Source organism: Mirounga angustirostris, unplaced genomic scaffold, assembly GCF_029215605.1.
Source record: "Mirounga angustirostris isolate CCGP_5_RB_7025 unplaced genomic scaffold, mMirAng1.0.hap1 SCAF_11, whole genome shotgun sequence".
Taxonomy (NCBI): domain Eukaryota; kingdom Metazoa; phylum Chordata; class Mammalia; order Carnivora; family Phocidae; genus Mirounga; species Mirounga angustirostris.
Window position 1 is genome coordinate 58,483,691 of NW_026991719.1, and position 23,251 is coordinate 58,506,941.

A 23,251-nucleotide genomic window follows, 5' to 3' on the forward strand; every position below is an offset into this window, starting at 1 on the left:
CAAGAACAGGAACACAAGCAGGGGGAGTGGGAGAGGGAGAAGCAGGCTTCCTGCTGAGCAGGGAGCCTGATGCGGGGCTCGATCCCAGGACCCTGGGATCATGACCTGAGCGGAAGGCAGATGCTTAACGACTGAGCCACCCAGGCACCCCAATAAATAAATCTTAAAGAAAAAAAAAAAAAAACAGGGTCTAACATTCATGTCACCAAAGTCCCAGAGGGCAAGGAGAAAGAGGATGGGACTGAAAAAGAATTTCAAGAAATAATGCTAAAGATTCCCCAAATTTGGCAAAAGATATAAACCTAGGTTCAAGAATCTGACTGAACTCCAAACTGGATAAATCCAAAGAAATCCACACCAAGATGCATCATAATCAAATTCCTGAAAAATAAAAAATAAAAAAAGGGGTAAAAAAAACTAAAAAAAAAAAAACCCAACAATTCTGGAAAGCAGCAAAACAGAAACAAAGCCTTACCTATAAGGGAAAGATAATTCAAATGACAGAGGTTTTCTCATCAAAAACCATGGGTGGTAAGATATTTTTCAAGTAGTTCAAGGAAGTAACTGTCAACCCAGAATTCTAGGTCCATGAAAATATTTCTCAGGAATGAAGGGGAAATAAAGATATTCTCAAAGGAAGGAAAACTAAGAGAATTTGTTGCCACCAGACCTACCCTAACAGAACAGCTAAAGGAAGTTTTTGCAATGGAAAAGTAATAATGAAAGAAGGAATCTTGGAACACCAGGAAGGAAGAAAGAACAACGGGAAGAGTAAAAATATGAATAAACATAAACATACTAGGTTTTTTCCCTCCTAAGTTTTCTAAATTATGTTTGATGATTGAAACAAAAATTGTAACACTGATGTAGTTCTAAATGTATGTAGAGGAAATACTTAAGGCAATTATATTATAAATAGGAGGGGGAAAGGACTTAAAGGTGGGTAAGTTTTCTACACTTCATTCAAACCGATAAAATGTTGATACTAGCAGACTGTGGTAAGTTAGGCATATATAATATATACCCAGAGAGACCACTAAAAAGCCTATACAGAGAGATACAATCAAAACCACTAAAGATGAATCAAAATGAAATTTGAACAGAGGTATAAGTCACCAACAGTAAAGGATGAAGAAGAAAACAGAGAAAGAACAGAGGGAATGAAGAGAAAACAAAAAATAAAATGGCAGATTTAGACGCTAACATATCAAAATTACACTGAGTGTAAGTGATCTAAATACATTAGCTAAAAGACAAAGATTGGCAGGGTGGCTAAAAAAGTGATCCAACTATATGATGTCTATAAGGAGCTCATTTCAAATATATTAGTAGGTTGAAAGTAAAAGGATAGAAAACATATGCCATGCAAACATTAATCAAAAGAAAGCAGGAGTGGCTATATTCATATCAGATAAGTAGACTTCAGAGCAAAGAAAATTACCATGGACAGAAAGGGACATTATATAATGGTGAAAGGGTCAGTCTACCAAGAAGATATAGCAATCCAAAATGTATATGCACCAAACAACAGAGCTTCAGAATACACGAAGCAGAAGCTGATAGAACTATAATGAGAAATAGATTCGCAATTAGAATTGGAGACTTCAACATCCCTCTCTCAGCAATTGATAACAGAACAAGACAGAAAATGACAAAGACTACAGAAGAACTCAACAATGCTATCAGAGAATAGGATCTAACTGACATTGACAGAACATTCCATCAAACAACAACAGAATACATATTCTTTTCTAGCACTCACAGAACGTATACCAAAATAGACCATATACTGGGCCATAAAACAAACCCCAACAGTTGAAAAAAACTGAAATTACACAGCACATCTTTTCTGACCACAATGGCATCAAGGTAGAAATGTAAAACTTCCTGAAAAATAAATCTCCAGGCCCAGATGGTCTCACTGGAGAATTCCAATAAAAAGAATTAACACCAATTCTACCCTATCTCTTGCAGAAAACAGAAAAGAACACTCCCAAACTCACTTTCTAAGGCAGTATTGGCCTGATACTAAAAGCAGATGATGACAGCACAAAAAAGAAAACTACAGGTTAATATCCCTCATGAATATAGATGCAAAATCCTCAAGAAAATATTAGCAAATAGAATTCAGCAATGTAGATAAAAATTGTACACCATGACCAAGTGGGGTTTATTCATACAAAGCTGGTTCAAAATTTGAAGATCAATCAAGGTAAACTACCATATTAAAAGGCTAAAGAAGAAAAATTACATACATATCAGTATTAGTATCAAATGATGCAGAAGCAGCATTTAACAAAATTTAATACCCATTCATAACAAAAACTCTCATAAAACTAGGAATATAAAGGTGTACTGCTTCAACTTGATAAGGAAGATCTACAAAAACCTACAGCTAACATCATTCATAGTGGTGAAAGACTGAGTGTTTTTCCTTTAATTTCTGGAATAAGGCAAGGATGTCTTCTCTCACCATTCTTACTTAACATAATATTGGAAGTCTAAGCCAGTGCAATAAAGTAAGAAAAGGAAACAAAAAGCATAAAGATCAGAAAGGAAGAAATAAAACTGTCTCTATTTGTAGATGAGTGGTGATCTATGTAGAAAATCCTGAGGAATCTATAAGAAAACAGAACTAATACATGAGTTCAGCAGCGTCACAGGATATAAGTGCAACATACAAAAACTGTATTTCTTTTTTTTAAAGATTTATTTATTTGGCAGGGAGAGAGAGAGGGAGAGCAGGAACACAAGCAGGGGGAGCGGGAGAGGGAGAAGCAGGCTTTCTGCGGAGCAGGGAGCCCGATGTGGGACATCATGGGATCATGATCTGAGCTGAAGGCAGCCGCTTAACGACTGAGCCACCCAGGCACCCCCAAAACTGTATTTCTATACAGTAACAATTAACACATGGAAACCAAAATGAAAAATACAATAACTCAAAGAAAAACTTATGTACAAAACCTGTTTAGTATCTGTATGCTGAAAATTACAAATGCTGAAGAAGGAAATAAAAAAAGTTCTAAATAATTGGAGAAACAAACTGTGTTCATGGATTGGAAGATTCGATGCAATAAAGATGTCAATTCTTCCCAAACTGATATCCAGGTTTAACACGATTCCTAACAAAATCACAGTAAGGTATTTTGTAGATATAGACAAGATTATTCTAAAGCTTATATGGAAAGCAAAGGAACTAGTATAAGCTAAAGCAATTTTGAAAAAGAAGAAAGAGGAATCACTCTACCTGATTTAAGGTTTATTATATAGCTAGAGTAATCAAGACTGTAGAGGAGGAATAAACACATAGCTCAATGGAGCAGAAGAGAAAACTCAGAAAGACCGGTGCCTTGGAGTGAATGAGAATTTTGGAAAGGAATGTGGTCCTAGGGAGCTATCTGGACTTTATACCCTTCTACTAGACAAAAGAGGCTTTACATCATGAGTCAAGGGAAAATCTGCTCCCTTGAGCAGACAGATGGAAGCACCTTAGAATTACTAGAGGTCCCTAAGAAAGGAAACAGCACCTGAGACATGTAAAATGCTCACTCTCCAGTCCCTATCTTTCCAGCTGTGTGCAGGGCAGTGGCCAGGTTTTGTAAACCAAAAATTGGGACATTAGGTCTGATAAAGTAATAACAATAACAACAACAACAACAATAATTAAGAACTCAAACATGTAGGGGTGCCTGGGTGGCACAGTCGGTTGAGTGTCTGACTCTTGGTTTCAGCTCAGGTCACGATCTTGGGGTTGTGGGATTGAGCCCCCCATCAGGCTCCATGCTCAGTGTGTCTGCTTGAGATTCTTTCTCCCTCTCCCTGCCCCTCCCACTTGTGCTTTCTCTCTCTCAAATAAATATATAAATATTAAAAAAATAAAACCCCAAACATGTATTACTTTTTTCTGAATAAAAAAGCAACACATATTCATGGTAGAAATTTTGAAAAATACAAAAAAAAAGAATAAAGAACAAGTAAAAAAAATACCTATAATTCCAGTCCTACCACCAAAGTAACTACTGTTAGCATTTTTGTTATATTTCCTTCTGGTGTTTCTCTGTGCATATTCACATACTCACACACCCATTATATCTACAAAATTGAGACTATATGGTATTAAATAACTTTGTATCCTTTTTTTTACTTAATATTATTATCATGACAATAATTTTGTGCCATCAAATTGTCTTTAAAAATTTCTTTTTAATTGGCTGCAACAAATCTTCCATGTAGATGTATTTGAGACCATGTATCATACCTCAAATTCAACATATCAAAATAGAACACATCAAGTGTATGTTTCTGTAAAACTATCCGTCGTCCTCCAATGGCTCCCCATCCCAGTTGGTATCCAGGCTGGAAAGCTCAGAATCATCTTTACTTCTTCCTTTCTTTTCGATCCCCTATACATGACCTACTTCCAAGTGTTGTTGATACTGTCTTCCAAACAACTCTCAGCCATTTGGGAGGAATAGGATAGGAAATATCCTAATACCACTGTTCTGGTCCAGGCCCTTGCAGGCTCACTCTTGGAATACCACCATGATTCATCCAAATATCACTGTATCATGTTATGTCCTAATTCCAGAACCTAGAATGGCTGTCACTTTATTGTATCCAATATGGGCTACTCAGCCTGAAATTCAAGGGAACTTGCAACCTGCCCCTGGCACACACCTATTTGAGTTTCCCTCGCTTACGAGCACTTCCCCATTCTTATCAATTTAAATCCTCCAAGACCTTTGAAAGCAGTCTCCCTAAAATCTTGCTCCCCTGCTTCTACATAGTATCAGCCTTATTATATCCTGATCTGTATAAGGGAGTTAATTTTGTCTCCTTCCCTAAACTTCTCAGCTGTTTATTAGAGGCAGAGACCATGTTTTATACTTCTCATACCTCTCATGGCACTAAGAACATGGGAGGCTCCAAAAGATATTCATTGATTGATTTAGTTGGGCTCTGAAGCAGAAACATAATCATACTTCTTAAAATTAACCTGGTTTGGGGCGCCTGGGTGGCTCAGTCGTTGAGCGTCTGCCTTCGGCTCAGGTCACGATCCCAGGGTCCTGGGATCGAGCCCCGCATCGGGCTCCCTGCTCTGCGGGAAGCCTGCTTCTCCCTCTTCCACTCCCCCTGCTTGTGCTCCCTCTCTAGCTGCGTCTCTCTCTGTCAAATAAATAAAATAAAATAAAATAAAATAAAATAAAATAAAATAAAATCTTAAAAAAAATTAAGCTGGTTCACAGCCTTACTTTGGGAGACATTGCAGGGTGGAAAGAGTTTACTAGGGGCAGTTGAAAAAAGCAGACAGGGGATGATGAGGAGACTTGACTGAGCAATACTGTTATGAAGCAGACGGCACTGGGTCTGGATTCAAATCCTGAGGGCACCACTTACTTGTTACATGACTATGGGCATGTTACACCATGTCTTTGGACACCAGTTTCTTACCTTATGAGGTAATTGTGAAGATTAAATGAGATCATATATGTAAAGAATCCAGCATATGGTATAGCACAGTTGGCTTTCAATAATGGTAGCTCCTACCTCCTGGATTTATGTCGGTATTTGGTGTCTTCATAAGTAATCCACCAAGGGTTTTCATGGTTTGTTAAAAGCTGTTGTCTAGGGGCGCCTGGGTGGCTCAGTTGGTTGGGTGTCTGCCTTTGGCTCAGGTCACGATCATGGGACTCCTGGGATCGAGCCCCACATTGAGCCCCGCATCAGGCTCCCTGCTTGGTGGGGAGTCTTCTTCTCCCTCTGCCTCTCACCCTGCTCATGCTCTCTCTGTTTCTCAAAGAAATAAATAAAATCTTAAAAAAAAAATAAAAGCTGTTGTCTAAGTTACTGTGACTTTGGGAAGCAGTATCCATATTTATTTCAGAATTTATAAGATTTTCAGCATGACATTTTTTTAAAGATTTTATTTATTTATTTGATACAGAGAGAGAGAGAGGGAGAGAGCAAGCACAAGCAGGGGGAGCAGCAGAGGGAGAGGGAGAAGGCTCCCCGTTGAGCAGGGAGCCCAATGTGGGGCTCGATCCCAAGACCCTGGGATCATGACCTGAGCCAAAGGCAGACGCTTAACCGACTGAGCCACCCAGGTGCCCTTCAGCATGACATTTTTATAACTTCTCTTTCTGTTGAACAACAGCAACAACAAACCTCTCCAATTCTTTTACTCTTTAGTGAAACAAGACAGGAACCTGGTCAATGGGGAAGCCAGGCTGGTGGTAGGCTCTTGGAAAGAACCACAGTGGGCTGGAGAAGAATAAAGGGACAGGGGATGGCAAGGGAAGATAAGGAGTGGACATCACAGAGATCTTCCCCTGAAGTAATGCACATTGGATGTCCTCCACAGCCCTGCTCCAAATCCTAAGAAGCCCTAAAGCAGATGGTCAGTCTGTCTTGGGACCAACCCTGCCTTTCAACTTATCCTCATGGCTTCTCGGGAAACAAGAGAAGGTGTAGAAGTAAGCTGAGTTTCTATGGTGTAGAGACCCACCAGGCAGGAGCCCTGCTTCAAGCTTGGAGCTTCAGCAGGCCTTGGACATGTCCAGACCTGATGTCCTAATTCCTAGTCCTTAGAAGAATGTCAATCCCAGACTTCAAATTGCCTGAGGAGGTGCAGCTTACACTCAGCACAATGGCGTTCCTGAGAATATTACCAACAGATGTGCAGAGGGCCGCATCTTGGGGCCCTGGAACTGTAAATAGCAGAGTGGGGCTGGTGAACACAACACACTTCAGGTAGCAGGAGCTGGATGGGTTGGCTCCTTCCACCTTTTGTCCTCTTTTACTTCTCTACTCAGCTCAAAATGGAGTAGAAAGGTTCAATGATAGTATGGTAGGGTGATGGGAGCATGGCAGATGTAGGGGGCTAGAGAACGTTAAAAGTCAGAGGCCAGAATTTCAAGTGTTGCTCATGGCTGTCTTCCTCCCATTTCCAAGGAGACATCCGATTTTAGGTGCTTTGGATCAGCTACATGGAAGGAGCTGGGTATGCAGTGAAGGGTGGGAAGAGTTTACCAGGGGCAACTGGAAAAAGCAGGGGGGTTTAAAAAAAATGAGATTGGAAAAATGAGGTACGACGAATAGACCTGGTAGGGAAACCCTGCAAAGAGAAGAGGGGCACTAGAAAGGACAAACAGCCTGACTCCAAAGCCCCATTCAAAAAGGCCAGGGTTCAAGTGTGTGCTCTACCACCTATTAGCACAGTGTGTGGCACATAGTAGGTGCTTAGTAATTGCTTGCTGAATGAATGAACAAATGTGACCTTGGCCAAGTCACTTATCCTCTCTGAGCCTCAGTTTCCTCATCTGTAATAGATGCAATAGAGCAATAGTAGCTATTGCTCTTATTATTTCACCTGTGTTTTCTCTCCCTTTTACCCACATCAGTTGGCTGGTCCATCTCCCCAACCCTGCACTGTATGAGATGCCAACTCAGCCTCCTTCATTAAGGGTCAGAAAAGGCAGATGTGCACAAGGCCTTCCCTTCCCTCTTGTGTCTTCCCCCTCCACCTCCTTCTTACCTCCTGGCCCTATTTGTCTCCTTTTCTATTCCAGGCAAACTTGGGGTACAGTCTGGGAACGCACAGCAAGTGAGTTGTAACCTCCAATTACAATGTCAACACGTACTCGTGCACGCACAACTCACCCTCCCTCTGCACTCAGCCACAGAAGGTTGGGTCTGGGTTGCAACAAGAAGCTTTTGGCCCCCTAGGGACCTTTACTCCATTCAAATGTCATCAGTACTAGGGACTAGAAAAACTCTACCCCTGTTTCCTCACACAGAGCCAGGCAGGCTTGGGGAGCTAGCCACCCCTGGGGATTGATCACATCAGCACCATTCCAACTCTGGAAGGCTCGGTGTGAGCCAACTCTTCTGGAGTACGTCAACCAGAGGAAAGGCAAACAAGTCTGAGCACATGAAGATGGTGTGAGGATGATTTTTCAGTAGTGAGCATGGGCATGAGCTAGGCGGAGCGATCCACACTTCCTTGTGAACACTGACACATATCTTTGAGATTCACTGGCATGAGAAGAGCAATTTGTTAGAGCAAAACATAGCTTTTCCCTGTATAAAGCTAACAGCTTGAATCGACTCTCCAAGGTTTTATTTTTGTCTTTTTTTTTTCCTCTTGGAAAGACTAATGGACAATAAAGATGGGATAAGGTGAGGTCTAAATTTGCCTTTCCCTCCAGTCAACCTGTGGCACATGGAATGTATCTCTATAAGATGAACCTCCCCAGGTTTGAGCTTCAGTAGGTTAAAAATCCCATCTTTTGTGCTTCTAAGGGATGTGGTGAGAAAGAGAAAAAAACACAAGCTCAAAGGCTGAACAAATTCAACTGATACATGCTGGCTAAACTCCCTCCCATAGAGTGGAGCTTAATCCATCCACTCCATCGTTGCCATTCCATCTTCCCAAATCAATCCATGCCTCCCCTCTCCCTTGTTTTTAATATGGGGGAAGGAGGGCAGCAAGAAATGGCCAGCCTCACTGAGGTTTTTATATGCAAGAACAAATGACAAGTCATGTAGGCAGGTTCAGGGAAATCTTTCAGAATGTAGAAAATTCAGCAGCTTTTCCACACTGACCATTGTCATGGCAACGCACTATCTGATGGCAGTATGCGTCACCAGGCTGGAGGGGCACGGTCTCAGTATAGCAGGTTAGCCTGGCCATTTTTAGCAACATTTGGACTTCTTTCTAGCCTCATTTCTTCTTGGTTTAGCTGAGTTTCTTTTTGGTTCTGGACTTGTGTGCTCTGCTCATTTGCATGGCTAGAACACAAGACTTTGTCAATATGAAAGAGATGGCTAAATGGAAAATCTGAACATTCCTAGTATTCTATAGCCAGTCTACTTGCTGTCTGCCCTCCCTGGCTCCTCCCCACCCACTCTCAGCCATTTAATTTCTTTTCTTCTCATCAATTCTTTCCTCTACACAGTATTAACTCCCCCCACCCCTGCCCCAACAACTGTGACTCATCTACCAACCCCTGCACTCTCATCTTATTCTTTTTATTGTTTTTCTATTTTCTCATTTTTAACATACAGCATCCTAGGATCTTAGGATTAGAAGGAACCTTAACAATAATTTAGTACAATCGCCCTCCCCCAATGCAGGAGCCCTTCCATGATATGACAGTCAAGTGACTATCTAGCCTCTACTTGCATATCTCCAGCAACAGAGACCTCATTCCTTTTTGGGCAGCCTGCTCGTTTGGATAGCTCAAAATGTTAGAAAATTCCTCCTTCTACTGAATACAAATTTGCCTTTTTTATAATATTTACCCATGGGTCCTAGCTCTGTGCCCTGTGACCACATAGACTCTGTCTACACCCTCTGCTCTGTGACAGCCTCTTGGAGATATGAAGTAAAGACCACGTCCCCCTGGGTCTTCTTTTCTCCCAAAGCCCCAGCTCCTCCACCCAGACTTCTTGGAGCCTGGTCTATAGTCCTTTCCCCATCCTGACTGACCAGTAACGTGCTCTTATTTGCCTAGAACCCTTTTAAAGTGAGGTTGCTACTGCATCAGCATCTTCTGGAGGCCAACTTGTCCTGGAGACTCACAATGAGGTCCACACTGACTAAAATCCCTAGCTCTTTCAGACAAAATGCTGCTGAGCCACATCTTCCCATCTTGTATGGGGTCCAGTTGCTTCTGCGGACCCAATTCCTGGTCCATACATTTTCTCTCAGTTTAATGTCATTGTGCTACAATCAGAAAATTGCTTTAACCTGTTAGGATCGTTCAACAATCTTGACTTTCATGTAACTTACATGTCCGCTAAGATTTTCTATTATTTTTTCCCCAACCCTCAAACTAATCTTTTATCTCAGGTCTTTTTTTTTTTTTTAAAGATTTTATTTATTTATTTGAGAGAGAGTGACAGAGAGCATGAGCAGGGTGGAGGGGCAGAGGGAGAGGGAGAAGCGGGCTACCTGCTCAGCAGGGAGCCCGATGTGGGGCTCGATCCCAGGACCCCGGACCCCGGGATCACGACCTGAGCCGAAGGCAGATGCTTAACGACTGAGCCACCCAGATGCCCCTTATCTCAGGTCTTTTAAAAATTTATTCCTCTTTTGGGTTTCTTACCTTTCCTAGTTCTCTCTCCTTTGAATTACCTCCCTTATGTCTTCTCTCGCTTGTCATTTCCATTTCCTTATTAGCAAGATGTCACCAGTCTGGAGATATGTGTCTGGGTACGTGTGCAGGAAAGCATGAGGGCATACAGATATCTGCACACACGTAGGTGTGAGCAAGAAGCTGCAGAGGCTTGTTTAGTTTCTCTGTTTCTATTTGTCTGTGCTCTACCAGGATTTAGAGCCTGGATGGGGGGAAAATGGCAAGGTTGAAGGAGGATGGGTAAGAGAGGTTGGTCCAGGATCAGTCCCAAAGGAAACAGGAAAGGTGTCTGGGGCTGTGAGGGGCAGGAGGAAATTAAGGTGGGAGCATCAGTGTTAATCAGGGCTGCAGCATGGTGAGAAGGACTGGCAAAGGGCCAGGAACAGAAGGAGTTTAGAGGCCCTAAAGACTGTACAAGGGAGGGGGCGCCTGGGTGGCTCAGTCGTTGAGCGTCTGCCTTCTGCTTGGGTCATGATCCCGGGGTCCTGGGATCGAGCCCCGCGTGGGGCTCCCTGCTCGATGGGAGGCCTGCTTCTCCCTCTCCCACTCCCCCTGCTTATGTTCCCTCTTTCGCTGTGTCTCTCTCTGTCAAATAAATAAATAAAATCTTAAAACAAAACAAAAAAAAGACTGTACAAGGGAGGAGGACTTGGTTAGGAAGTGAGGATTTGTGGGGTTGGTATCTACCCTGAAGCCAGAGGGAGGTGGCTTGAAACTACAGGGCCAGGAGAAGGCTGAGGGCTACGGGACACCTCAGAGAGGCAATAAGCATTGCTGTGAGCATAACCTTACAAGTCTGTGACTTGTGAGCTTAGAAAATTTTCTCTGGCCAAAGGAGCCTGGGACGTGGAGTCCCTGCCTAAGGACTTGGCTGTTGTCACACACCGGGCTCTACTAGAGTTTCGGGCCTTAACATAACCCTTAGCAAAGACCCCCCTAGGACACAACTCGTTTCCTCAGACTAACTCTGGTACAGAACAGGCCTCCCTTTCATGCCGGATTCTATTCCAACGAGGGAGTCAAAGGTAGAAGAATTGCTGCTATCTTGGTCGTTATATGAATAAACATGGGAATTTCACGCTCCAAGATGGGCAATATGATACCCTTAGCCTCTTGACTCTACCAATAATTAGGATCCAAAAAATATGCACACACACATGCAAATTCAAGTAAACAGGAAAATGGGTGCCAAAACGATTTTACAATACTGTAGAGAAAGGGAACTGAGTTGTGGAGTGGCAGCTGGGGGTTGCAGAGGGGCTACTGGAAAGCTAAGGGCAGCATCCCCAAACGGCTAGTGCAAGTGTGATCAAGATATTCTAGAATAACCTGATGAATGCCATTTTCCTTCTGGCCAGAAGCCAGAATAGTTGCAGGCCAGCCGGAGGGAAGGGCAGGATAGGGCAGCAGGTCCGTCTCCAGTGCTCTGGGTAAGACTGGGGAGTCCACTCTCAGGGCACCAGAATCCTGACTATCCATTGTAGGCCCGCAGTCTCTCAAGGCCGTATTGGACCAAGGAACTACACTGGAACACAACGTCTGTGAGCCCCTCCTCCCCCCTACCCTAAGTCTGAAGCGGCTTGAACTCCCCTCATCTTAAAGACCATTTTACTTTGGCTCTTTTAAAAGAAAAAGGGTTCCAGGGCACACTTCAGAACTGGTTTTTCACTGGAGGTGCCTAAAGATAAACCTTTTGTCCCCCTGAAGGTGACATTAGCTGGCCAAATGACAATTCCAGGGAGAGTGACCAGTGTGGAATTCCAACTACAAGCTATCAGGCCAAGAAGATGTTTCCCTTCTAAGTCAGTGAAATGCTTAGCCACCAAAAGACAAATGGTATTTGGGGAAGCCCCCACTGATGGGCCACCGCAAGCTGGGTGGAATGAGGAGGGCGGGGCTTGAGGGGTGGTGCTCACCTTTGATGTAGTTGAGGATTTGCTGGACTCGGTGGGGCTCATTGCGGTCTGGCCGGCAGCTTGGCGTGATTTCCAACACATAATCAGGACCATATGCTGTGAAAAACTGTAAGGAAAAGGGAAAGGCCAAAAAACAAACTAAACCACAGAAAACCTCCAAACCAAACCACATACACACAGAACAATCAAAAGAAAACCACCACTATTGACAAGGCAAGGGAGGCCCAGGTGGGCCGGGCAGGATGATGCAGCGGGAAGCCCTGTCCTGGTGGTACCATTCCTCTTGTTCAAAACCTCCAGCCTTAGTTCTTACTGACCCCTCTTGTCTAGCCACATTGGCTTGCTCTGGGCTCTCCCAAATCACACCATGCTTTGTCCCCCCCTTAGGATCTTGGCCACTGCTCTTTGTTCAGGCTGCAAAGGCCCTCCCCTCAATTCCTGCTGCCTGCGAAAAACCTCCCCATCCTTCCAGGCACAGCTCAAATGTCACCTCCTTCACAAAGCTGTCCCTTATTTTCCACCAACCCCCAGAGTGCTCTGTTGGTACCTCTTTTTTTTTTTTTTTGGCCTTTGTTCAACAAATAGTGCTTGCTGCTGGGGGGACTATGAAGATGGGCAAGACCTCCTCTGGGATCCACTAGGTCTTCATAAGCACATGCTGTACAGGATAGAGATTTTTCAACAGTGACCTGATCTCCCTGCACTGGGTTGTCAGCAACTTGAGGGCAGGCAGCACCTAGGTCTTACTCACCTCCTCGAGCCTCATAGACTATGGCAGTTGCCTGTTAGTTTTGGTTGCCCTGAATTCCCTGACCCAGGAATGTTAAGCAAGCCTAGTTCCTCCAGTTTTTCTTTCTCTGTAGTAGAGTTTATTTGTTTTTTAAATTCAGGGAATCAAAATAAAGGTTTCTGGATTCTATTTCTAGCTCACTAGATGATTCCTTGTGACCCACTGGTAAGTCACAATATCTGATTCAGCTTCTCTATTAGGGCCCGCTTGGGGAAAAACAGTCCACGACAAAGGGAATCATTCAATTGGGATAAGTCCTTGAATGGGAAGTATGCAAAACTACTATTTCTGTTTAGTTTTTAACAGAAATAGTATTTGTGCATACTCTCTGGAGAGAGAGCATATGGTCCTTAACATTATGTGCTTTCAATAGTGATATTGTTAGGCAGTAAGTAAAACAGGGGGATTCAAATTCCATGGGAAAAATGGTAGAGAGCACATGAAAAAAGGGATCTGGATGTGTCCTGAATTTGATGTCATTCGGAGAAGCCCAGGGTTATTGCCACTGCCACCGAATTATCCTTGTGAAGAGTCTGGATGTTTATCTGGCACTATGGGAGAGGTTGTGTAATGATCTCTAAGGATTCTAACAGCACCTTTGTGGAGTCCATGGGAGTAATTTGATGGGTAAATGGCTTTTGCACATCCATGATTGAAAACTGCACATTTAGTTAAAAGGAAAATGCCCAAGACTGTCCCAATGCTTATTATAATGCCTTTTTTTTTTTATGGACTGACATTGAAAGGAAAGAGGGGCCTTGTTCCTTCCTGCTGGAATCATTACTCTCTGATGCCTGAAGCCCCGAGTTCTGGAGATAGAAGAAGCCTTGAGTGGAAATCATCTTCACCAAACCCATATATGGAAGAGACAAGAGGGGTCACCTGGGGGAAACATCCAGAAACTAACCCCCCAATATGATCAAAGAAACCTGAAGGGTTTGTATTTTTAGTTAAGGAGGGCCCCTCAGTCCAAGTTCAAGGATCTCGTGGGCTTGGCTCTGGAAGAGAAGGCTTCAAACAGGTGTTGCCCTCTCTCCTTAGGCGACCTCTTTTCCTCCAGAGGGTGGACCTCAAGTAGTACACTCATTTCACAGGTATGAAAAGATGGGTTTAGAGAGAGCAACAGAAGAAAGGCAGCTGCAATGAAGTAGCCACTCTGGGAGAGGACCCAAACCCCTAGCATCAAGGTGCTATAAAAATCAGAGGCAGGGTGCCTCACTGAGATACAGGAGGAGAGAATGTTCTGCCTCCATCTATGAAGGCAGAGGATCAATGCTGATCCTCTGTCAGCAAGACATGCTGTGAGCTGTCTGTTTAGGGCCAAGTGTTTGAAACAATATGTCTGCATTGTGAATGCCCACAATGTGGTGACCCATACTCTCCCGCTTTAGTTCCTTCTTTGACCAAGAGCACGGCGGTTGCAAGATGGTCAACTGCAGCCAGAACTGACTCTTATGTAACAGAACTCAGTCTCACTGGGATTGAGCCTCTTGATCTGGCTGCATTAGCACCTGGCTTTGACTAACCCATGAATAACCCATTCTTTGCTGAGGCAGGCTGGCTGCAGGTAATAACCAAGACTGGGTTCCTAACCATCTCTCCACCTTTGCCAATGAAAGAGTATTCCCAGGTCCTGCTTATTTGCACTATTCTTAGGCGAGGGGACACAGATGATTTAAGAAATTCCCTGTTCTGTGATCCAGGTCGACATGGCAGCTGCCTGGTCCCAGCCTTAGGAGGCTCTGTTTGGGGCTGAGGGAAGTGACAGGCACCCAGAAGGTGGAGGCTGACATCGAAGGCAAAGAGGTGTTGCCCTCTTCCCTGCTCTGTCTCTCTCCTGGCGTTTCTCTGTTTCTGTGTTATATTATGCTTTTATTTTGGCACTTGTTAACTCTTTTCTACTAGACTATGACCTCTGCAGAGGCAGAAACTTCTGTCACATTCTTTGTAGAATTGAACTCAAGTCATCAAAGGGTCTCCTTAAACCTTCATTTTAAAGTTATGTTGAATGAAATTCATTCACGAAAGATTTAGCTGGCTGGCCAGTGAATTCTGGGGAATAATGCAAAGAGCCAACTCAGAGCATTAACAGCTTCTCGGGCCTCTTGAGGCAGCATGATGAGGCGGAAAGAGCACTGTCTTTAGAGTCAGACAGAGCTGGATGTTCTATCGGGATTTCGTCATGCGCCTCAGGCGAGCTGCTCAATCTCTCTTTTGTCATTGCTACCAGAGGGGTGATAATAAATGCTGACCTGGCAGGATTGCTAGAAACCACTGAGATAGTACAAACAAAAGGGCCTAGCAAGGGCCCAGAACATAGTAGGACTTCGGCAAATGTGAATTCCCTTCTCCTGAGGCAGGAGGCCCTTGCCTAACTGTTGCCGCACCCATACCCTGGGGGATGTTGGGTCAAGTACTTGGGGTAGCTACGCAGAAAGAAGAACCTGTTCCTCCTGCTAGACAAAGCCCAGCAGCCCCAGCGTCCTCTCTACTTGCCCAAACCGTTAGCTCCGCCTAGGGCCTGTGGAGAAACTGAACTTCTCTCACAGTTTCCTGCCCTATGCTCCTAACACTTGTTAACTGGAGAGGTGGAAAGGAAATCTGATCACATAAGGCAAAGGGGATATTGGGGTGGAGGGATTTGGCCAGCACTAGAAATAGCTTGAGGCCCCACCCTGAAACTGCCCTGCAGCCCTGAAGACGAAAGGAAATGGGCAAGCAGCAATCCCATTCCCAGACAGGTGGAGCGGGGATGAAAGAGGCCAGCTGGCCTTCCAGTCAAAACGCTGGCTTTGATCTCGGCAAAGGAAGGAGGGAGGTGCTAACCCTTCTCCACCCCTTCCCCTTTTCCCGCAGCACTCCTTTTGCTTTCTGAGTTTCAGTTTATACATTTTTGAGGGGAACATAGTAGTGGGAAGGAAGCAAATGGAAAGTATGAAGTGGGGGCTGAGGCATGGGAACTGAAGGTAATGGCGACTTTAGGGTCGTTGGTCCTTTCTCGACCCAAGAGTCAACGAATAAAGAAATGAAATAGCTCAGCTCTCATTCAGGTCAGCCCAGCTCAAGGCCCTTTTCTTGGTCACTCCTCCCCAGCTCTTGCTCACGCAATGCCAACAGTGTACACACACTTAGGTGTTCGGTCCAGAAGATATTCACAAGACGTCTTAGATGTGCTTTTATTCCTTCATAGTCCAATTTGGTCACAGGAACCCAAGCCACACACCTGGGGCTGCCAGGCCTTTTATCCTTTCTTCAATATTTATTAAGTGCCTACTGTGTGCCTGACAAAGTTCATTGGGTTACAAAGACAGTAAGACGTGTTTAGAAGGAAGAATTATTACAGAAGAGCGTGATGAGAGGTATCACCATAATACTGAAGATGAAAGTAATAAAAACATTGATTAAAGGCTTATATGTGTCAGGCACCTAAAGTGTCTTTTTATGGATTGGCTAACTTAGTTCTCACAACCAAGCTGTGAGGTACTATAATTATTTCCATTTTAAGATGAAGATTTGAAGCGCAGGACAGTCAGATAACTTGACAGAGGTCACACACACAGCATGCGTAGGGCTGAGATTTGAACCCAGGTCATTCTGGAGATCAGCACTATCTATAGGAGCCTCTAAATTACCTCAGAATAAGTGATTGTGTGTGCGCACGCGTGTGTTGGGGGGGGTGGGGTCTGCAAATAGGGTATGGTGGTGGGGAGGGAGGCATTCCCAAGAGAGCCTGGACAGAGGCAGGGAGTGCGGAATTGAACGGCACATTTTAGGCACTGAAATTAATGTGACATGGCTCGAGGGTAGGACATAAGGAGAATTAGGCCATGAGGCCGGAAGGCAGGCATGAGTTTCGCAGTGGGTGCTGCCCGCTCCCCACATTCAGGCATTTGGCCTTATTCCAGACTAGAAGGTTCATGAGGGCAGAACATTGTTTTGCTCCCTGCTGTATGGCCAGTTCCCAAATCAGTGCTTGCATCTAGTGTTTGGTAAGTAACTATTTGTGGGATAAGGAAATGAAGACTTGGGGGAGCTTATAAATGAAGGAATGGATAGGTCAGCTGTGTCCTTTTTTTTTTAATTTTAATTTTTTTAAAGATTCTATTTATTTATTTGACAGAGAGACAGACACAGCAAGAGAGGGAACACAAGCAGGGGGAGTGGGAGAGGGAGAAGCAGGCTTCCCGCGGAGCAGGGAGCCCGATGCGGGGTTCGATCCCAAGACCCTGGGATCATGACCAGAGCTGGAGGCAGACGCTTAACGACTGAACCACCCAGGCGCCCAGCTGTGTCCTTTAGAAGACTCACTGGCTACAGTGTGGAGACTGGAACAGCATTTGAGGGGAGGAATGCAAATAGGGAGACCAGTGAGAAGTCTGGTGCTAGAGCCATGCTGAGTGGTATCTGGGTCGGAACCCCAAGAGTTGTGGGAGGAATGGAGATATTGAAAAACTGAAAAGATATTATTAATAAGACTAAACAATGAACTGGATATGGAAAATAAGGAAGAAGAGTCAAGGATTTCTGACTGTGTAGGAGACACATTAATGAGATGAGGGGTACAGGCAGAGAACAGGGGCTCATGGTAAGGTGTACGTGTGGGGGGGGTAGTTCAGCAGGAAGCATTTTGAGGGTCAGGATCCTGATGATATAGTGCTCTGGTACTTAGGAGAGAGGTTGGGCATACAATATGGGATATGTGTTAGAGATTTGGGAGTCGTCAGTGACATAAAAGAATTGGACGAGAATTGGCTGGCAGGGAGGCTTACTACAGAGTGAGTGGAAACAGTTCTGGTGACAGTTTGAGATATCACCGAGGGATTAAATAAAAAGAGGGCAGTCCTCTGATTTGTCCATGGGAAGGAGAGCTTTGCTGTAGCCAAGTCAGTGGAGGGTGTGGACAAGGACTGGAGAGTCAGAATGGGAGGAAGTGGAGATGAGAATGATGGTACGAATACACTTTTTAAAAAAATTTTTATTATTTATTTGACAGAGAGAGAGAGAGAGACAGAAAGAGAGGGAACACAAGCAGGGGGAGTGGAAGAGAGAGAAGCAGGCTTCCCGTGGAGCAGGGAGCCTGACGCGGGGCTCGATCCCAGGACCTTGGGATCATGACCTGAGCGGAAGGCAGACGCCTAACGACTGACCACCCAGGCGCCCATGAATACACTTTTTATTTTAGGAGTTTGACATAGGGTGGGTGATTTAAGATGGGAGGATCTTAAGTATATTTACAAGCTGAGGAGAAAGGCCCCTAGGATGGGAGTCAGAGGCAGCCTGATAGGGATTTAGAGTTAGTTACGTTTGTCTTTCTGGCCCCAGAGCTCCACAAGGGAAGAATACTGTTTTATTCATATTTATCTTACCTACAGCTCCTAGCATAGGGCCTGGAAAATAATGGGTGCTCCATTCATGTTTCTTGAATGAAGGAAATAAAATGTGTTTGGGATTCTGAGAAGATTCGCATCCAGTAGAGAGAATTAGGGTCTTGAAAGACAGGGTGATTGCAAACAGGCAGGAATAGGGTATGATGGGAGGTAGTCAGTGGAGGCAAGAGAATGCTGGACAAATCTGGGGACCAGCAAGTACTATAAAGTTAGCTAAAGTCGGTAAAGGAGAGCATGGGAGGCCTGAATCCCAGGTTGAGGAGAAAGGACTTGCCGTGACAGGCACTGGGGCAGCCTCAGGATTAGATCTGTGCCTTAGGAAACATGGGAGCATGCATAGAAAGGCTGGGTGACCAGTGTGGAGGCTTTTGCAATAGTTCAAGGGAGGAGATAACAAGGGCTTGAACAAGGGTGATTGCTGTGGAGATGGAGAGAATGGGAAAGAGACATTGTAAAGGTAGACTCACCAGGACTTTGGTAATTGACTGGCTGGGGAGGGAAGGAGAGAAGGGAAAAGTCAAAGTTGACTCCTAGGTTTTGAGTCTGGCAAAGCGGCAGAATTCCTGTGCCCCTGACAGAGCTGGGGTAAATTAGCAGGAAGAGCTAGATGGCTAAGGGAAGGTGATGGGATGGGGTTTAGTGGGGTTTGAGATTGCAGGAGGGAATCTGGGTCACTGTGTCTAGCAGGCAGCTGAAGATGTGATGATGGTGTATGGAAGTGAGGTCATGGCTGAGCACTAAGGTGGTAAGGGGATAAAAAGATCCACGGAATAGGCAGAAAAAGAGCAGCCAGAGAGGAAGAAGAGTAGATTTCAGTAGAGCAAAATTTCACAGTCTTAGGCATGAGATTCAGCATGAGGAAGATGTTTAAAGGAATACATTTGCCATGCTAGCAATGCGCTCCCGCGGCTAACCAAGTATTCCTCTCTCCTAGTCAGTCGGGGGTGTAGTGATACTGCTTCTAGCCAGCCTTCTTTTTATAATACTCCGAGTAGCTCTCCACTTTTTTATTGTTAACTGAAGGTCTACCTTTTCCTAAAAATTCGACTTGATTCCACCAGGGTAAGCCCAAGGTTGGTGCCAATTCCTCTTACAGATCCCGGAGGCTTTACTCTGTTTTCAGTTGAGGCCGGGGGGGGGGGGGGGGTTGGCTGGTGACTGTGATGTGGGCCTTAACCAGGAAGAGCATTTCTTGTCCCAAATTACTCTGTGAACAGAACTCATCACAACCAGAATAACATAGCACCAGCACTTTGAACCAGAATATGGTCTCACATGATGCCTCTCAGTCTTTCCTATGTCACCAATTACTCCATCAAAGAACCTTGGCCCAACCGTGATGGAAACAAAAAAGCTCTCTTTTCCGCAGAAAAAAAAAAATTCTGTTTACAGGAAATTCAGTTATTATATATATCATTTACGGTACACTGTAAGAACATAAAATTGCGGTGGTATTATTAGGAGTAAATTTTATTGCCATGGCTTTATAACACAAACAAACAAAAATAATAACCCCATCAGTTGTTGGACTGAAGTGGCAGGAAGTAGCACATCAAAGGCAATTGCTTGTAGGCAAGGGAATGGAGAAGTAGGAGGGTCCAGAGTATGACCGAGAGAAGTCGGGAAGATACGGGTATTGGAGATAAGATGCTACCATGGTGGACATGAGGATGGAAACCAAGCATCACATATAGACTACATCTGTATCCCACCTGCAGTACGCATCTCCTCCCTTGGACACAGAGTCAGTACTTAAGAACTGTTTTATGGTGAGGCGCCTATAACCAGTGGCAAGAAATGTTTGAGTGAATGGGTGAATGAATGAATAGGTCATGGAAATAGTTTTATTATTCAGGTGTTTTGACGGTATTTTAACTACTGGTATAGAAAAAAGTTTATCAAGCAAAATAACCAGGTAAACCTGGGGAATGTTAGCTTATTTGAACACCAATTATATTTAAACAAAGCATATGTTCAGTATTAACTAGTCTTATTTCATTAGCTAAAGTACTTAGAGGCTTCGTGAACACATATATATGGCCCTTTAGTGTATTATGTATTCACTAAGGTCAATCCACAGTAATCTGTGTGTGTGTGTGTGTGTGTTATGTGTGTATGTGTGAGTTTGTGCGTGTGCGTGTTCTATCAGGTGCTGAGTAACAGATATGAACTTTAATCCATGGCTTTGGACTTTCAGCCCAGTGGGCTTTCCATTACACCATGAAGCAATCAGCATAGTTAAAAAGTGAGATTTCTGGAGCATTACGGGACGAGCCCTAAATTTTTGCTCCACTGTTTACTAGCTGTATGACCTTCGGCAAGTTACTTGGCTGTTGTGTTTTGGTTTTCTTGTTTGTAAAATGGGGACAATAACAGAATGTACCTTATAGAATTGTTGTGACAATAAATGAGTTAATTCATGTAAAGCACTTAGAACAGTGCCTGGAGCATAGTAAATACTCAGTAAACGTTATTTAATGCTAGATGATATTATTATTATTATTATTGTGATTTATCAACTGTGCAAAGAAACAGGAGTTCTGCATGTAATGGACAGTAGTAAAACTGGATTTCTTTACAAGTGCCCCTTGAGACTGAATGAAGGTGAGTTCCAAAGAGCTGATTCTGTATCTACAAACCCTGAAACCAGAAAGAGGGCAGAGCGATCAAGAAGCGAAGGATACCCCTAAATGAAAGGGATTAAAAAAATAAAATGGAAGAGAGGAGGAGGAAATGAGCAACTGGAAGTGGTGGGAAAGAGAGGCAGGGGGACAGAGGTGACAGAGGAGAAGAGATAGATATGGAGTACATTTGGTGAGGGAAGGAAGGAGGTACAGAGGAGGTGGCAGAAAAGACAAGGACAGGGTAGGGTGGCTGCCATTTGACTAGGGGTCTCCCTGCAGGCTAAGGTTTTCCTTCAGGTGTGGTTTCAGGGGTTTGGGAGAAGGGTCCTGACCAAGACTAATACCTTCCCCACATCACTGCTGATCCTCAAATTTCTACGATTAGAGAAAATCCCTTCTTCAGAAATATGTGCAGGGCCAACTTTGGTTATGCCATATGTCTCTGTTAATCAAATGAATATTCTGGAAACAAGCCTACACATGATGCTTTTTTTTGTTCATTGACTTTTCCTTAAGTGAAGGGTGGGAATGGAAGATGGGAGAGTATAGGGAAATTGCTTTACCAGGCTTGCCGCTGGACAAGTACTAAGATGACCTTGAAAATGGATTCTATTGGAGGATTAGTAAGTGCTGCCTTGGCTTGATCTTTATACTACTCCAAGCAAGTGCCCTCTCTCTATTCCTTCGCTGCTGAACTTCTTACAATTTCTCTTTTTTCCACCACTTTGACTGCTTCATTTCTCAGACATTTTAACCTATTGCTGTCTGTCTTCTTCCTCACACCTCCACTGAACTGTTTTCTAGAAGAAGGATGACAAAGAGATTTCAGCTTGTTGGCAACTCTGAATGATTGGTAGTAAGTAGCTGCTTGCGGTACTGTGTTGGGAAGGATTCTGAGGCTGTATCTAGGTTCATCAAGAAAATGCCATGGTCAGTTTGTCACCTAACTCAAGGGGGTACATGGTGTCAGCGTGGGGGGCTGGGGAGATGTGTTCATATGTGCTCTGTATTTGCTATACCTGCTTTAGGAGACCAAGAGTGACCTCTTAATTGCCAATCCACTGTCTTCTTTGCAGTTAGCACTCATCCTATTCGATCTCTCTCCAGCACATGTCATCAACTACCCCCTCATTTGTGGCATTATCTTCTCTCTCATCACCACCTCTCTCCCTGTTCCTTCTCAGTCCCCTTCCCTGAGTCTTCTTCCCTCACCTGTCTCTTAAAGGTAGGTGCCCTGGGTTGTGCTCCCAGCTTTTTTTTTTCCCTCTCTGCAAGAGTTTACACTCTTTGCTGTTGTTTTAATCACTTCTATGCAGGGATCCTACACCTCTGGTGTTTATCCCCAGCCTCTGGCTTGCATTTATAACCGTCTGCTGGACATTTCTACCTGGAAAACTTGAATTCTTGGTACGTGATGCTTAATGTGTTCCAAGTGGAGCAAAATCAGAATGAGTCTTTCCAAAGAGAACATTCATCTTCTCTTTTTGTTCACTCAGCACCATAGGTGAGTCCCATCATACAATAGGCTCCTCAGCAAAGGTTTGAACTTATGACCCTGAATGGGTCAGTGTGCTTGTGCTTTGTTTAGAGGCACTGGATTTTGTGCTTTCAAAATACCTGGAGTGATATGGGACTCAGGGATAGAGATTAGGGGATCTCTATGAGATATTCTCATTGTTTGATGAGTAACGATTTTTTTTCTCTCTGTTAGATGAGAAAAAAAAAACCCCCACCCATATCTAACCACGTGCAAGAAGACAGAGTCTGGCATTCTTTCTCAGGGGACAGCCGGATAGCTACCCATATGTTTTGGGTATTGTTTGGAAACACTCGCTGGTTATCTGCTGGGGTAGGATGCAGGGTGGGAGGTACCGGGGAGACAACGATGAAGCAGACAATCCCTGGCCTTGAGGAGCTTACGGTCTAGTAGAGAAGGCAGACAGCTACAGGAATAGCTACAATAAGATGAAGGTTAGAGGTGAATCATTTCTCTAGAGCTATGGGAACTCGAGTGGGAATTCTTAACTCTGAGTGTGGGGGATGGCTAATGGATAAAACTGCACGGAGGAAATGGGAAACAGCTGCACTGGCCTTGAAAGGTGAGTCAGGTGTGCCCGGTTCTGGGCACAAAGAGAGGAATGAGGCTCAGTCTCTGCCCTCAAGGAGTAGATGGGGAGACAGCTGTGCAAACACTAATTCTAATGCTTTGTGGTACGTGCCGTAATAGACGTGCAGGCAAGGAGGTGTGCAGGCAAGGAGCTTCCTTCTGGAGTCCAGACGGAAGACAAAGCAAAGCGATGCTCTCTGAGTCAGCCTCTCACTGATTTCTCGGTCTCCCCGCCCTCCTGGAGTTTCCCGTCAGAAATTCAGATCTGATCATGTCATTCCCCTTGCC

At 44.3% G+C, this 23,251-nt stretch overlaps 1 protein-coding gene across 4 annotated transcripts in view; it reads right to left on the minus strand.

The window, feature by feature from the left end:
* The window catches only part of HDAC8 (histone deacetylase 8), a 214,365-nt gene that overhangs the window by 15,251 nt on the left and 175,863 nt on the right, over window positions 1-23,251 (minus strand). For 3 of the 4 annotated variants that reach the window (XM_045879537.3, XM_045879520.3, XM_064574251.1), the window contains one exon: window positions 12,056-12,161. The exons of the other annotated variant lie outside the window; for it this stretch is intronic. In XM_045879537.3, coding sequence (XP_045735493.1) covers window positions 12,056-12,161 — 106 coding nt within the window. The remainder of the gene's footprint in view (window positions 1-12,055; window positions 12,162-23,251) is intronic. 4 annotated transcript variants of the gene reach the window in all.